Genomic DNA, 16,414 nt, shown 5'->3' with positions numbered 1-16,414 from the left:
CAAACTGTTTTGTACAACTAACCTCTTCTCATTTTTTCTGCCTGCTCTTTCCACTGCTTGACTTCATTTTCATTGACCAGCCTGAGGCAAAATGGAAAAAAAGCTTGACGTAAAATAAGAGCTTTCAGTTCATACATGTGCTGTTTTTACTGGTTTTGCTTCCAACAGACCACTGGTCCAGAATTAACATTTGGTTCAAGCATTTTGGGACTTAAGTTGTGACTAAGAAATGGAGTACGTAAGCAGATGAAGGTTTCGCTATTCTAGTTATTGAATGAGCAGCATGAGCTCCATTCCTTACAAGAACTAAAATAAAGCTCAGTTCCGGTCGGCCAACATTCCATTTTCACATGAGGTGCCTATCAACGTCCTCGGAATCCACAAACCCCTAAAACCTTCACTGGAGTTGCATACCACATTTGCATTATTTTATTGCCGCTATTTGCACCAGATGTTTGTAATTTAAGTGATGATAGTAACGGCATCAGTTGAGTATGGGCAGCTCATGCAAGCAGGTCTCTGATGTCTACAGCAAGCATTTGTTCACCGGGAAGAGTCATATGAAAGATTTTATTTGGGATTTGAACATCATAAATAAAAAGAACCCATGCAGGGTTAGTAATGTATAAATGTCGCTATGGTACAGCTAAAGAATACATCATCAGTACTTTATGGTGAAACAAATGAGAAGAATTTACTTACATTCGAACTACATTTTTTACATTGAAGTTTTCTAAAGGTGCAACATCTGGATCGTGACCTTTATCATTCTGAAGGACAATCTGTTGTACTATTCGATCAAGGAGTAACCAGTACTGCATTGTGTTGCCACTTCTCTTATCTGGGGATAGGAATGTTACCAAATTTAATATAGAAATCTGATCACTATTATACATTTAACTTTTTAAACCATAAGGAAGAAACACAAGATCCTGATAAGGTATAAACAAATTCACATTTACTGAGAAGTGGTGAAGGGTTTAAGAACAAAAAAAATACATGCTGGTTTCGACAGCAGTTGGGGTTTAAGAATCTATGCAATTCACAGTTGATAAGGTTGTCAGTACAACTATTAAAAAAGAAAAGTGTATTGGCAGAGGCTGGAAATAAGAAATTACAGCTTCTAGAAGAAACACGTCTATCAAGTATTTATTTACTATTTATTGGGGGGAAATAGTTACAAAAAGCATTTTGTAAATATTGGGTTCATATTGGTACTCTTGTAGTGAAAATGGAACAGGTATACTTACGAGGCATCTGGAGACAGTGATGTAGAACAGATATAAAGTGAGGGTATGCTTCTGTATGGTTCATCTTCTTTCTAATGAGATCAAACATCTGGCTAGCACTTTTCGTGTCTATGTGGACCTAAACAGACAGACAGGATGGAGTGGTGGGGTTAAAACACTGATGAGTCTTAAATACTATTACACTGTGTAGTATAAAAAAGAACAAACTGCTGATTAACTTACTGCATCAAACCGTTTCGACAATTCCAGTTCATCTTCATTTCTCAGCATTTCAAAGAAATCCAAATGCCTACATTATAATTAAAAGCCAAGTGTCAGAAAAAAAGGAAATCACAATGTTGGTGTGAAATGTTGAGTGCATTAGATCAGGGATCTGGGCATTTGAAACATTGAAAGAAAAGCAGGAGACTTACCGATCTAATGTTGCGTTTTCATGGGAGCGCAACTTATCTATAACTGGCTGGATTCCCATCATGAGAAATTCATACCGGAGATGGACACGGAACTCGAGGCTTACCTGCAAAGAAAGACCAGCAGTATTACAACTGAAAAGCTAACAGGGTAAACGTGAACAAATTTGAGGAACAAGTTGTGTAGAACACTCACCGCTCCAGTTCCTTGGCTGAGAACTGCGTTGATAAAGGACATGATGGCTGTTTTCAGGTTTACTTCGTTCCTATATCTCCCTGTGCTTCTGTCCAGGTCATTCAATAATGTCTAAAATACAACAAATAAACTTAACTATAGATGGACAAAATTTGGGTGGGTGCACAAAAAATAAAACCAAATGAGTCTAGAGTGATGATACAGAGCCTCTGACCTCTGATTAGTTGGTACAATTTCAGGCTGATGTGACTGAAGTTTCACAAGGAATGAGCGCCATTGATCTCATCCCAATTCCTACTGAACATGTGTCCACATTATAAAACAAAAATATGGTAGCCATGGTGGATAAAACTAGCATCTCATCCTGTAGATAGAGGTCATTTTGGAGAGCATGTTATTTAATTTTTTTCGTAGCGCAAAAGGCTTGTTGAAAAGCTTAGGGCCAATGCACAAACATTTAATGATTTGTAGTGAATAGACATGCTCATTCCTCCAGGTCGGTTGTGTGGCATACCTGGAAGCGTGTCCTTTCGCAAGCAAACTTCTGGTAATGTAGCATGGCCTCGAGGATCTTCTTGTGGCCCCCTGGCACTAGACACACAGCTCCCATGATTTCCAACACTGCAACCTTGGTCTTAATGTTCTCTGTGCTGAGACTCTGAGCAATGATGTTGATGCTCTCTGTGTGGGACAGTACATGAGCCCGGCCCAGAGAGTTGTTCATGAGCGCCTTAATGCATCCTATCAATGAGGTATGTATCTGAGACTCAGTGGTCTCATAGTCCATGCTTTTTAGAAAGTTGAGGATACATGTCAAGCCATCTAAGTCGATGAACCTGGTGACAAACCTGCAATTACAAAGGAATGAAATTCAGTTCAGCATGCCTTTCAATATTGTTCATGGAGAGGGGACAGGCTATTGCTCAACTAGCCTGCATTATGAAATTCCAGATGTAGTAATGGTGTGGTAGTTAGACAGCAGTGACGAGCAAGCATTTAATAATTAACTGTCTCCGGTGAAATCGAACTGCTCCCTAATACTCATCAAATCATCATTTAAAAAAAAAAAAAAAAAAAAAAAAAACGCAGGCAATACTAAAGTGACCAGCATGACACAATAAAAATAAAGTTTACCAGCTGGAAACTTTAGACGTTAGTATTCATCAGGGGCTGCAAACCCTTGCATTTTAATTTTAAAAATGACAGAGCTCAGCTTTTACTCCTTACAGCTGTCGCTATAACCTTCACATATATTCAGATTACATCTTTAACGCTTGGTATTAAACAAGGAAGCCATTACTGGAAACTAGAATCAATGACAGCACTTTGTTTTCCAAGGCTGAGATTAACAGAAGACCAACGAGAACAGTATTTAACACCATTCTTTCCTGTGGCATTTCCACTGTAATGTTATTTTTGTCACCGCATTAATTAATGGCTTAGAACTGACAAAATACCTCATAGGCTGTGTCCTGAGTGCTGTCTTCAGACTCTCAATTGTTTTGTTCCTCTCCTCTTCATCTTCTTTCTCTAGGGCAAGGAGTGTCTTTCTCTATCGAAAAAAAAGAATACAAGTTAAACAACTACTACACAACAAAACGATATTCCTTTGACACTCTGGAAGAATGCACCGCTGCATACTTATCCTAGACAGCTCCAGTTATAGTCATTAAAACATTAGGGCTGTGTTAGAAGGTTCTAAGGTTCTTTCGCTAGCCAGGTTCGTCAGGCACCATTCACGCACTGTTTTTTTTTTTCCCCCACCCCTTTTAACAAAAACTGTTTGACAATGTGTGAATACTAGAAATCGCACATTAAATGTCACTCACATCTAAAATTCGATCTTTTGATTTGTATAACGCATATTACTTAAACAAAAGTTGTTGTATTAAAATCCACTAACAAATTGTTATACATAGCAACTCTATATGGTGCCGCTGCAGTGTATGGAGCAGGGTATAGTATGCCAAAGCACTGAGGGGTACCTATAGAGGATGTAGTGCTTCAGTAAAATATGTTTTTAAATCTACATGTAAATATTTTATTCCATTTATATGGATTCAATGTAAAATAACAGGATTTTCAATCCAATATAAACAAATAGCTATGGTGACTTCACCAGTAAATTATGCAAATTAGTACCATCGAAGGTTCGAACCTTCCTTCGTTGATGTGTTCCGAATCATTGAAGGTCAAAATGTACCCTTCATTGCAGCCCTACAAAACATTAAGCTTGGCAGATCATTATTCTAGTGTATGTTTACTGTTTATTTGATTTTGCATGATCTTGCTTTCATAGAGTCAGATTTTAACAATGATATTGTAAAACCTGACTGGGCAATCCATACACTCTTTTTTGAAGTGACCCCTGCAGGTTGAGGTTAGAAATGTAACTTAGAAGACCCTCAAACTTAAGAATAATGGAGGCCAACAAAATACTACAACACAGTTTTCCTTTGACCTGAACTGAATTAATTTCCTCCATTTTCGTAATATAAGCCAATCTTGAAATGTATTATAATTTTTCCCTGGAGCAAAATTCCCATTGTTAAGAATAGGAAGCCCCCCCCCCCCCCCCCCCCCACCCCTACCCCAAGGAATATTTTTGTCTTGAGGGATTTTCAGTCAACAATCAGAGAGTGCACTGGACTGGAAAATCCATCCGCCTGCACACTACAAAAGCATGTTATCTCCTGCTGTACGAACTCTGCATTTAAAACAGCAGTGATATGAATATTTATTACAACCTTACCCCACTTGAATTGCAATCAATGTTGTTATATACCTGGAGACTATAAAATAGAGAAAAGCTATAGATAGAAGACCGTATTCATTATTATTATTTTTTTTAAAAATACTAATAAAACAGCCTGAAACCGAAAATTGTTTTTGCCTTACTGAGCACTATAATGGGTTTCACTGGTAGAAATTCCACAAAACGCTACTGCAGTATCAAAGCTGGAGAGCATTCAAAGTCCAAGGGTAAATACATTCACTATTCCTCTGTTAAGAGATAAAAAAAAAAAACTAAACAATCTGGCTCAGTGGGTTTTATGTGCAGAAGAAGCAGTGAAAGTCCAGTAGATCAGTCTGTATGTCTACATTAGTCAGCCTCTACCAGCCACAACCAAGAGCCCTGCAGTGAAATGACAGTAAAACAAAAAGGAACCTTGAGTCTATGTTGTAGATCATTTACTCTTATATCAAGACAATCCGTCAGAAGTTTTTTAAAATATTTGAAACTTTTAAAATATTCCGATCAATGGCCTGGCTCAGCTGGCGACTGGCCTGGGCACAGCTGACATCATGTCCAATAAAATGATGTTGCCAACTGACTTCATGCTTTAATTACAGAGCCTATAAAAGGAAAACATTACTATTAGCTGTAATGCCCGAGTGCCAAGTAGTAAGTTTTGAAAATCGCACATGTGTGTTCTGAATATGGCAGGAAATCTTTCAGCTTCCTAGTGGCTTCCCACTGGAATGCTCTCCCCTAAGCGAGAACCCATTTACAGCTTACATATGCTTCAGCTGAAACTTAAAAAGAGCAACTACTTGATAAATACAGGATGCTGATACTAAGGAATCCCACCCTTCCACCCCTCTACAAAAACACAAGTACACGACATTTTGTTCCCTCATTAGCAAGCCATTGTTTTGGTTGTTATTCTACCTCAATGTCTGATTAGTTATTTAAAAGTAATAGTTTGGTTGTAATGAATACTAACCCACCTGCTCACACACAATCATAATGTACATGGAGATACAATAACTGAATTCCAATGGTTAATGTAAAAGGAAAACTTCTGGAAGAAAGGGGCTTTTTGTACAATATTTCTTGAAAGTGATACTTAATATGCTATGTCAACTAGACCAAAAGGAATACTACATCTTCAGTCACATTGAAATCAAACAGAAATGTAATTATTAAAAACCCAAAGGCTTTGCTCAAAAACAGCTGCATTCAATCTTCATTCTATACCCATTATGATGTACTGCATCATATTGTCTTACTATTTTTTTAAAGCTACAAAAAAAAAAAAAAAAAAACATTACTCATGAAAGTCTAACTTCTGTATAATAGAAATATTAATAGTACTACCTGTACCAATGGACGTGGACTACCACTGTAAAAAGGGACATTAAGAACTGGGATCCTAATTCATAACTACACTGTGGTCTATTGTTCTAATCACTATGTTATCCACACTTTAGTAAACTACTATTAGAAAAAAAACACTTCATAAAATCATCAAGAGGAACATTAAGGTATTCAGATAAACACAAAGACGTGACCTTGTCAGTTGACCTTCTCTGTTGACTTTGTCAACGGTAGCTAACAGGGACTGTCAGCAGCTCCCCAAGCAATTTCTATCAGACTGGTTTGGGTGCCAAGAAAAAAAAAAAGACAGCTTTGATAACAGGCAGAATGGAGCTCTCTGCTCAGAATCTCATCTTACAAAATTAAAACAAAGCTTAGTGGGATTTAAGCAGTGAATGTAGTCAGAAATGGTACATTTCTCTGCCATCTGTAAAATGTTGATTTGTAATGGTTTACTACAGTACATTTAATAAAAACAAAGACAAAAAATGCCTGTCATGGTAATGTCAAAGAGTATTATCCCTAATCCACCTTTCCATTGCAGAACGAAACAATGACTCCCATTAGCTCAACTTGGGAAAATCCAAGCTCCATTAGATCCTCTGCAAAGAAAAAATGAGCTTTTCACTTAAAGGTTTTTTTTACAACCTTTTCTAGCTGTTTGTTTAATTGTTGGTGGATTTCTGGGGTTGGCATTTTACAGCATGTGCATTGTCGGGGATGAAGAGAATTGGTTAAATCGAGTTCAGTAATCTTTTGCTATTCAGAAATAGCAGCAACTATCCTAACAATTAACAGCTGTGTATTGTTATACAAAAGAAAGGTCGGTCCTAAAATGGGTTTTTGTACTTTAGGCTGGTCTGTGCAATGTTTTTATAAGCATTTATATTTTTTTAGTGTTCATCATTATGGATTGCTATCCAGGAATACTAAAAATCACAACAAAGTCAAGAAATGTAAATATTCTACTTGTAAACCTTTATGCGGTTACATAAAGTCACCGATAACATTCTATATACCGTGATATATTTGTTCTCATCTGTATTCTTTATTCCCATGCAGAATACCCAAAAGCCATACTCAGTGTTCATATGAAAATACATTCAACTAATTACTTAATATGGTTGCATTTACAACTCTTTCCAAATATAGCAATAGGGGTTACACACAACAAAATTGTCTAATGACACCACTTCATCAGCCTTCGTGGTGATGCATTGATTCCATTGGCCCTTCAGTTCTACAACACCATTAGGATAAAAGTACAAAAATACTCACAGCGGCCATGGAGTTCAACTGGTCGATGTAAAACTCTGGCCAGCTGGTTGCACCTTTGTTTTCCTCTTGTTCCTGAAATAGTAAACAGATTGGAAGAATTAGAGACCCATAAACTCTCATGCTCCGAGTGTGTGTACTCTGCCCAAAGCTCTTTTAAATTAAGATGTGGGCAACATCTGCAGACCTCTAGATCCCAATGTTCACATGAACAATCCCATAATGTTTTCCTGTACATACTAACCATAAGTGATGTCATTGATCATAATTAATCTGCCAGCTCTATCCTCAATCCTGGTGGTTGAACTTTAGTTTAAGACCTACATGTACTGTTGGGCTACATCTTACTCCATATTCAGTTAGTTATTGTTTATTTTAAAATACTGGTTTCTTAAGAAGATATTTTCTCTCTGCTCAGAAGTACTGTACATTGTATACATTGTACACTGTACAAGTCTTGACACCAGAGACTGAGGGTCGGGTACTGCATTTTCTATGACAATAGCACAGAACAGTGCAGTACTGTATGTTATATATTTATAATAAAGAGATAGTACATCTTTTTAGGAGGGTTCTTGATTGAGAAAGTCATATAAAACAATTTCACAGTTGTAATTCTTTATACAATTTAAATTTACCCTAATAGAGAGCATGTCATGTGTGTTTTGAAAACGATACATACAGGTATTAAGTTGACAACAGGAGTTCAGTAATGTGTTTCTTGAAAAACTCCCCTTCACTAGCAATGCTTGTCTGCATCCCAATAAACACAGCATGAAAACAAACAATGCAAGTGACAAAATAAATACAAATATTATATGTTAAAGGTCAGTCCGACAATATTATTTCTTCTTACTGTTAAGATATTTAAATAATAAAAAAAGTAGCATCAAGTAGCTGTGTTATCAAGAATTTATTTAAAAAAATTAATACATCTGTACATTATCCAACAGGGAGCTACCCTACTTTATAATGATAAAGGAAATGTTGTAGGACACATTGTCAGGAAATATGAATACATAAACAGCAGAGGAATCCCAATTGGGAAATGATGATGTTCCTTTCCGCAGACCCTACTTACAATCTTCCTCTCGTTATTTTATGGAAAACCACAAACTGAAGGCATGTTTTAGTGATTCCTAATCATCTTGAAACCCTATCTGGGGCAGCACTTGAAATCTGTTTAAGCACCTGCTGTTTTTTTTTGTTTTGTTTTGTTTTACTAAATCTCCTGAGCGGACACCAGGTGATTAACAACTTTAGTCCACTGTACAACCTTGCTGCTGATGAAGGACGTTCCAATTCAACTCAATGCATTTAATAGTGTGAGCCTTCTCTATTTCATCAATCCACAGCCCTTTCTCCATGCCAAGCCTACATTGACACCACATGCATTTTTTGTTTTCTGAAAAACAAATGAAGTGACATTTAATTGTATGCACAATCAATTTGTAGACAGCAGAATGCTTTAACCGGCTCACATATCTGAAGCCGATGTTAATAAGGAAAGTCTGGAGTGTTTAATCTTGCTTGTTTTGCACACAGTGTCTCCCCATGGGCCAAGGCTTCAGTGGCAGCCATCCAACCAGCCTCGAGCAGCTTGCTACTAGGAATCAGGTTGGAAACAGCTCATAAAATTAAAAATAAATTAAAATAAATAATAAAATAAATGTAGCAGTGTTTTAGATACCTACTTTATAATTCCTTCATGACTACAGTATCTCATTCATATCAGTCAAATGAACCCCTATATTCACCTTGTTCTTGTGCTGTCTTAAACATACACAGGTAAAAGAGCATACTGTAAAATGGACATACACAGATGCATCTGAAAAGCTTTTCTGCTTGAAATGTCATTTTTTTCACTGGATTAATAAAAAACACTGAGGTCTATTTCTTAACAACAAAAAATACAGAACCAGTGGGGCCGAATACTACGTGGTTTGGCTAAAAAAAAAAAAAAAAACGAGGACATGTCCCAATTTACAACCGCCAGTTGAAACAGCATGACACCTCTCTCACTGCACTCCTTACCCTTGTAAAAGTAACCATTTACAATTTAACATTGCCACAAACTAAACAAGCTGATAACACTGGCAGCACTGCAGTCAGGCTCAACCTTGAAACACAGGCCGGACAGACTTTGTTGCCGTAAAGTGTCGGATCAAGCAATTAGAGATTGTGGTTCTGCGGATAAAAAGAATACATTTGGCATAGAAAAAAGCCAGTTCTTACATTAAGGTTTTTAAAACTATATTGCCTCAACACATCACTTAAATTCATAGAAATATGTTGTACTTACCTCAACATTATTTGTACTGTTCTGTTTAACGAAAACACTACATCATTTACAATTCTTTCCAGCTCTGAATACGACAGCGCTGCGCCCTATGTTGCTGCTTGACCATTAGTGGTGCTCTAGAACAGACCTTCTGGCACCAATTTAAGTGAGTCTTCACAATTTAGTCCCACGAGCACTGTACTATTTTAGCACATTGAATGGTCTTTGCTTAAAAGTCCTCTTCTTACCCATCAAAAGTGAATTAACCTCTCACCCCATTAGTAGTGTCTAAGGTCCAGCTGTATAGCTGCCTGAGCTGTCACTGTTTTATGAAGCCTGTGGATTGATGGTGTGCTTCATTATAAAGACTACTAAAAATTCATAACCATCCCTAGCTATGAAATAGGGAACTTCATACCATTGCTCAATGATTATCCTTAAAACCTTAAAAGATCAAAAGAAATAAATGCAAAATAAATTTAAAAAAAAGATCAAAAGATACTACAGAACTGTATTTGAAGCAGCAAAAAAAAAAAAAAAAAAAACCCTTCAGTATGTACAGGTAAAATAATGTAGGATTAAATGCTGAGAACCAGATTCAAGTAGCCTATGATGGAAATATTACTTTTGGAAAAGAGTACTCGTTTCTTATTGTGAAGTGTAGCTAAGCTTTGATTAAGAAACTTGGATAAGCTAAATTGTGAAGAACTTCAAATGTTATCTTTAAAAATATGCTATATTGCTATCTCTATTAATAACACAATATGAATGGGAATGGCTAGAACCCAGTGCATATTTACACAGAATTAGAAGGTCTGATATAAAAAGAACTTTGCCTGGGCCAAGTTAATTTGGTATTCCCTAACTCGGGCTGGAACCAACAACTTTAAAAGAAGCCTTTATCTTTTGAGAACAAACGGAATGCTATGCTTGCCCCTGCCAATGAAGCACAAAGAACTTGCTCTTCTGTTGTTCAGATTGGGGAATATGAGATAGGCAATCCACAGCCCACACAATTAGCTTAAGTACAATATTATCACTTTGGGAGCACTGTTCCAAAAACCACAGATGCAGTTATGTGCTCATGTCCACGCAAAAATGTCCTCTGAGACGAGAGGACTGAAGCCTAGAGGGAGAGAGGAAATGACCAGAGACAAGGAGAAAAGGGATGACTTGGTTTGTTTGGTCAACCCACAATGCTTTCTTTCTCCCGGCTTGCTCTACAGTAACAACAATAAATATTACGAAATGGATTAAATAGGGTTCAGTTTTCTGTCAGTTAATGACCTGTCCCTGTGTGTTTAGGTCTATTCACACTGGACACAATGCAATAAGTGAATGTGTAGTACGACACACACATCACAACAAAAAAAAAAAACATGTAGTTTTGATACTAACCTCACACACTATTTTTTTTTATAAAAGCTGCAATTAAAGTTGAAGCAGAATCCACACATTTTACCGTTTAAAATGGTATTCATTAGAGTCAAGTTTTCCAGCATGCAATTATTTTTAATTGGAACAATAATAAGAAAATTATGAAATCATTAATTACTGTTGGTCGCAAAACAAACTATATAAAAGTTCCTATTATGCTCTAAAATCAAGGCTAAACGATCATGGTCTAATATGTATGTTCTACAGACCTCCCCATAACTGTTCAGGCTGCCAAGCAACAATAATTTTGCCCAGACAATTAGGAGTCTTTCTCTGTTCAACATGTCTGACTAGGTCTCACAAAAGACAGATTGTGGTCTGGATGAGGCCCACAGACAGCAGAACACTGCAACCATGGAGGTGTGCTTGACAACTAGCTGCATCGCACAACCATGCAAACGTTTACAGAGACAGCCAATTTGTTTTAACTCAAGAACAAAGGCAGTTACTGTTCTCCTTATGGCCTTATTGCAACAGTGATTATGATCGTTTGTCTAAGAGACTGATAAATATTTTGAGCCATTAATCAATGGAATCATCTAATTCAGATTATCTTGTCTTTGTCAGTCATAAAAAACATTGTTTTCTAACATGGTTACAGAAAAGGTATTTAAAACAAAGTGTTGTTTTTATAGGACCATAGTTGCTATTTTAATTTCAGTCAGAATCTGGAAGGAAGTCCCTTTGAGCCTGGCTTGTGCTGCTGTTTTCTCTGTCTGAATGCTGTGGCTGGAAATCGATGGAGGAATTCCCCTGAAAACCAGATAAATGGCCTCTCCCTTTTCCCCTCTCTGAAAAACAAGCAGCACCAGGTTCGGAGCATGCTGTCACCTGTCAAGAGTGATGGGTGAGGGATTAGGAATTCACACAATCAAACAAACTAGAGAATCTGAAACATGCTAAGACAGGCTTTACTTGAGCATCCTTTTCCAATAAGAAAAAAAAAAAAAGATAGTGAGGGAGGGCACATGGCCATTTAATATGAAAACAGTACACACATCACACTAATGAACAGATAATGTTTTGATACTATAAAACAGTATTATCAGATTATTTACGGCAGTTCACTATGTAGAAAGTGACACTGATAGACGTACACAATTGGTGCATAAGGGTCCACATTTTGAACAAGGGTCAATGGAAACAACTAATATAGGACTGTAAAAGTATATGCATAGCTATAATTTATTTTATTAAGCTTGCAATCGTAATGCTTTGTACACAATGCTATCAAAAAAAAAAAAAAAAACGTGTGCTGTTTTAAGTTTGTGAGGGGAAAGGCGATTGACATTTAGCCTTCTGTATCAAATACCACCCCACACATTGAGCATCCTCCCACAACCTGCAGGTATGACTGCACCACCAACACCCAACAAAAGCTGCACCTGTGACAGGAAACTTCCCCGTTCGTTTTGGAACCCTGCACAATTGCCTACAGTCAAGGGTGAAATTCTGCCGGTATTCACCGGTACTCAGTACCAGGAATTATTTTGATGCCGGTATTGGCTACCGGGATTTATTTAATCTCCTTTTCATCCAAAGCGGACGCATTTCATCCTCTCACACAGTCCACCGGCACAGCGCTTCCCAAATGCGCTTTCATTCAGCACAGGTCGTGCTGCTTGCATTCTGTTTCCTCATACTGCTTCTGTTAGCTGCTATTGGCCACTATTAACGTCAGTATAATCACTGCGTGTTGATTGACCGAGCTTTCATTCTGATCGGATTTAGTAATTTGGATTATTCTGAAGTAATAATTATTTTCTTTAGTGCTTTGAAGAAACTATCTGAAATATTCAAGACTAATATTGCGTCACATGAATTTAAATGCAAAAAGCCATGTCGTGTTTTCCATGAATGACATAGTTGATAAATATTATAAATAATTATCATGACGTGTTTTGCCTTGCCCCGATTTACCACATTGCCAGAATTTGCATGAAAGCTTCTAAAATGGCAAGTGATGTGTGGGACAGTAGGGATTAACAGCTTCAGATTTTGGTGATTGAGTCAGAATTGGGATACAGATGTAGGCGTGCTTCACGCTTTTCAAACGCGCGCCCAGCTTGCAAGGTACATGTTAAGTATAGTGATTAATGTTTTGTTCTGTTGTAATCCTAATATTTTCTGTTATAAGGACTCCAATAAACAAAAACAAAAACGGTGAGGTATTTTTTCTTTGTGCAATGCCCACTTTTATTTAAGTGTTCATTTGGGTGTACATCTAAAAAAAAAAAAGGTACAAGTAAACCACAGTAATGATATTACTTTATGAAAATGTCTTTTGCCACTTTGTTTATTGTGTAGAAACCAATTAAAGTCTACTTTTCTACTGCTTCTCCCTGGAAAATCTTTTTATGGAATAGGTCATAGTAATTAACCTGCGCAGAAACACAACAGGGCAATACACAGAACATATTATTGTAGGTAAAGTAATAAGTAAAAAAAAAAAAAAAACATAAAAGAAACAGGCATATATGTTCTAATCCAAGGCTATTATTGTAGCAGGTCTGGGTCCAGGGTCTGGAAAGTATGGGGATGACTACTGAGAATACTATGGATTATACTATATCTACTATTTAGCTTCCTTGTTTATGGTGAATTGGTTATAATGTATCAGTTATTTTTTAAGGCTTATTTTCTATTCATAAATGTATCGTATATGTATACATTTTAAAAGTATTTATTCATTGGCCCTCAAATTGTCTCCATTTTTTAATGGTTTTCACCCTGCTGTGCATACGAGTACCTGTACCTGTTAACAATTTCACCCTTGCCTACAGTGATCACTCCACATAGTTCTGAGGTCATGGGGACCTCTGCCAAGCCTGGGTGTGTTTTGGCTTGACTCACTGCTGAGCAAGCAATATTCCTAAATCTGTCAAGAGCCAGCTTTAGCACAGCAAGGAGATGAGACTGTACGCCCCCTCAAGAGTTTACAAACAAAGCCAAGAAATTCAGTTTCTTAAAGTTGAGATTTGGCACCATCAATAATCATAATAAACGTTGACCGCCTATTAAATCAGCAAAGGTTTTTACATGACTTCAAAATGTATACAAGCGCCTGTGCTATTTTATGTTAAAGTTTTTAAGTAGAACATATCTGAACATTGAAATGAGTAGCAGCCTGATTTTTTTTTATCTATCTATCTATCTATCTATCTATCTATACTATAGAAAGAGAAAGAGAGAGAGAGGAGGGTCATTAATGGGAAGTACGTGAGGGCAAGTTAGTTGGCCTATTGGCAAACTATGGCCTCACATTACTGGAAACAAGATGGCCAACCCAGGGAGACTGCATTTCCCAGAAAGGAAATGATGGGGCATTTGTATGATACAAAAAGGAACAGCCCCATTCAGATAGTGAAGGAGTAGGAGACAGCATTGTGCTGTGAGAAGTAGAGAGAGAGAGAAAAAAACGCGTTCGAGACCGAGTTACTGATACCTGTGAGTTTTGACCTGGATTGTTCGGATTACCTGATTTGCGGCCTGACCCTGTTTTGTGTGGATAACCTGCTACGTGCGCCTGACCCTTGCCTGTTTATTTACCTGCTTTTGTAACTGTGGAATAATAAACCAGGTGCTGCCCTGTTTTACACTGAACTTTGTTGTGTGTAGACATATTTGTATGTTGTCTTTCCTGCTTTAATGTGCACAAGTTTAGACATACACCTTTATTTGTCACTATATATATATATATATATATATATATATATATATATATATATATATATATATATATATATATTTTTTTTTTTTTTTTTTTTTTTTTTTTTTTTTTGCTGCTAGCTATTACTACAATAATTGGGTCACAGCAGGTATGATGGCAAGGTGAGCATTTTTAGCTTTCCCAATCAGGATCCCACAATTGGTTTCTGTTCAATACAAAAGGCATGACACAGATCATATCTTTTATTCCTCCACCTCAGAGCACTGCAAGCTGAATGCTTTTGATGACCCGATAAAAGCTAGCCAGATATTTAGAAAATGTTAAATGAATGTACTTATACCACTAAAGGAAAAAACTTGCGTTAGCTGAGATTAAAGGATTACATGAGATGTGTATGAGGGTGTTACATTTGGAGTCAGTGTAGCTGAATACTCTTGAGTGAATGTCTTTTTGGTTCTCCAGAATTCTGTTACATACTGACATTAAGCATTTATCCTGTTGTCTTCTTAGGAACTGCTTGTTTCTTGGTCAGAACCCATCTGCTCTCAAAGAAGATCTATGGATGTGAGCTGCCAACTATGAAATGGAGGCCAGCTTTCACCAGAGTAGTTTAGACTTATCTAGGCTGTCAAAACTGGCTGGGGATCAAAGCCATAACCAATTCAAAGGTCTCCCTGTACAACTACATCACTGGGTTGTTATCTATAGAAGGCAGTAGTGGTGAAATGCCAATTGTCAATGTAGTTCAAAAGAAACTGTATATGGGCACCAGATTGGAGAAGATTTGAAAACTGCCAAAAGTGAGTTTGATCAGATTGGAAAATGTAGAACCAAAGGAGACAAAATGTGAAAGTCTGGAAACAAAGAAGACTATGCAGCAATCTGACTCAAGCTTTCAAAATTCTAAAAGGCAACGACAATGTCGACCAAAGGGACTTTTTCGACCTGAAAAGAAACAAGGACCAGGGTCACAAATGGCGATTAAATAAAGGGGAATTCAGAAAAGAAAATAGGAGGCAGTTTTTTTTTACATAGAGAACTGTGGGAGTCTGGAACCAACTCCCCAGTAATGTTGTTGAAGCTGACACCCAGGGATATTCAAGAAGCTGTTTGATGAGATTCTGGCATCAATAAGCTACTAACATAAAGCTGGCCTCCTCTCGTTTCTAAACTTTATGTTCTGATGCTGTATGAAGAAAGTGCAACTAAGGAAAAGGTACAGCAATCTTGTACATTTTTAAGAGTTTTGTATATAATCACAGGGCAGATCATAGGGCGTTTTAGTTAATTCAAGGGCCCGGCCCCACCCAGCAGGAGCCAAAAAAAACAAAAGGAATCTGTTCTAGTTAAGCCTAGAATTTCAACACAGAGAAGGACTCGAGTTACACGAATGATGTCAGCAGTCGTTTTTGTGTGTGAAATGTGGCACCTAGCTGTCATCTCCTGATGTTTTCTCTTTGAAAGCTGCACATACAGCACATCCATTTTACTCTTCCTCTCGGCTCTGCGGTACTTGTCCATTTCTAGATGACTCAAGCATAAAGAAAGAGAAAACGGGCAGAGATAGGGATCTTACAGACTTGCATTTTCAGTTTCCAATTTAAATAGATTTGAACCCTATTTGTATTAAATAATACAACATTCAATAGTATGCATATTAGGATGTGTGAAAGCCAACATTTAAGTATTGTGAAAATGCTTTGCTCCAAATCAATTCATTTTACAGTTTTCCTGAAGTACAGAAGTTATTTCATGGGTCATCTGCCCCTAAACCCAGCTAATGGCATTGCCTG

General features: G+C 37.2%; 1 protein-coding gene across 6 annotated transcripts in view; it reads right to left on the bottom strand.

Moving 5' to 3' along the window:
* LOC121330250 (disheveled-associated activator of morphogenesis 1-like) overlaps positions 1 to 16,414 on the bottom strand; it is an 81,968-nt gene that overhangs the window by 20,290 nt on the left and 45,264 nt on the right. For all 6 annotated transcript variants that reach the window (XM_041276611.1, XM_041276612.1, XM_041276610.1 and 3 more), the window contains exons 4-12: positions 7,237 to 7,308; positions 3,314 to 3,408; positions 2,371 to 2,704; positions 1,857 to 1,967; positions 1,664 to 1,767; positions 1,473 to 1,539; positions 1,251 to 1,368; positions 703 to 841; positions 23 to 81 (exon numbers count right to left, since the gene is read on the bottom strand). In XM_041276611.1, the coding sequence (XP_041132545.1) occupies positions 23 to 81; positions 703 to 841; positions 1,251 to 1,368; positions 1,473 to 1,539; positions 1,664 to 1,767; positions 1,857 to 1,967; positions 2,371 to 2,704; positions 3,314 to 3,408; positions 7,237 to 7,308 (1,099 nt within the window). The remainder of the gene's footprint in view (positions 1 to 22; positions 82 to 702; positions 842 to 1,250; positions 1,369 to 1,472; positions 1,540 to 1,663; positions 1,768 to 1,856; positions 1,968 to 2,370; positions 2,705 to 3,313; positions 3,409 to 7,236; positions 7,309 to 16,414) is intronic.

Source organism: Polyodon spathula, chromosome 17, assembly GCF_017654505.1.
Source record: "Polyodon spathula isolate WHYD16114869_AA chromosome 17, ASM1765450v1, whole genome shotgun sequence".
In the NCBI taxonomy this organism is placed as follows: Eukaryota; Metazoa; Chordata; class Actinopteri; order Acipenseriformes; family Polyodontidae; genus Polyodon; species Polyodon spathula.
This window is presented reverse-complemented; position numbering and strand designations above follow the sequence as displayed.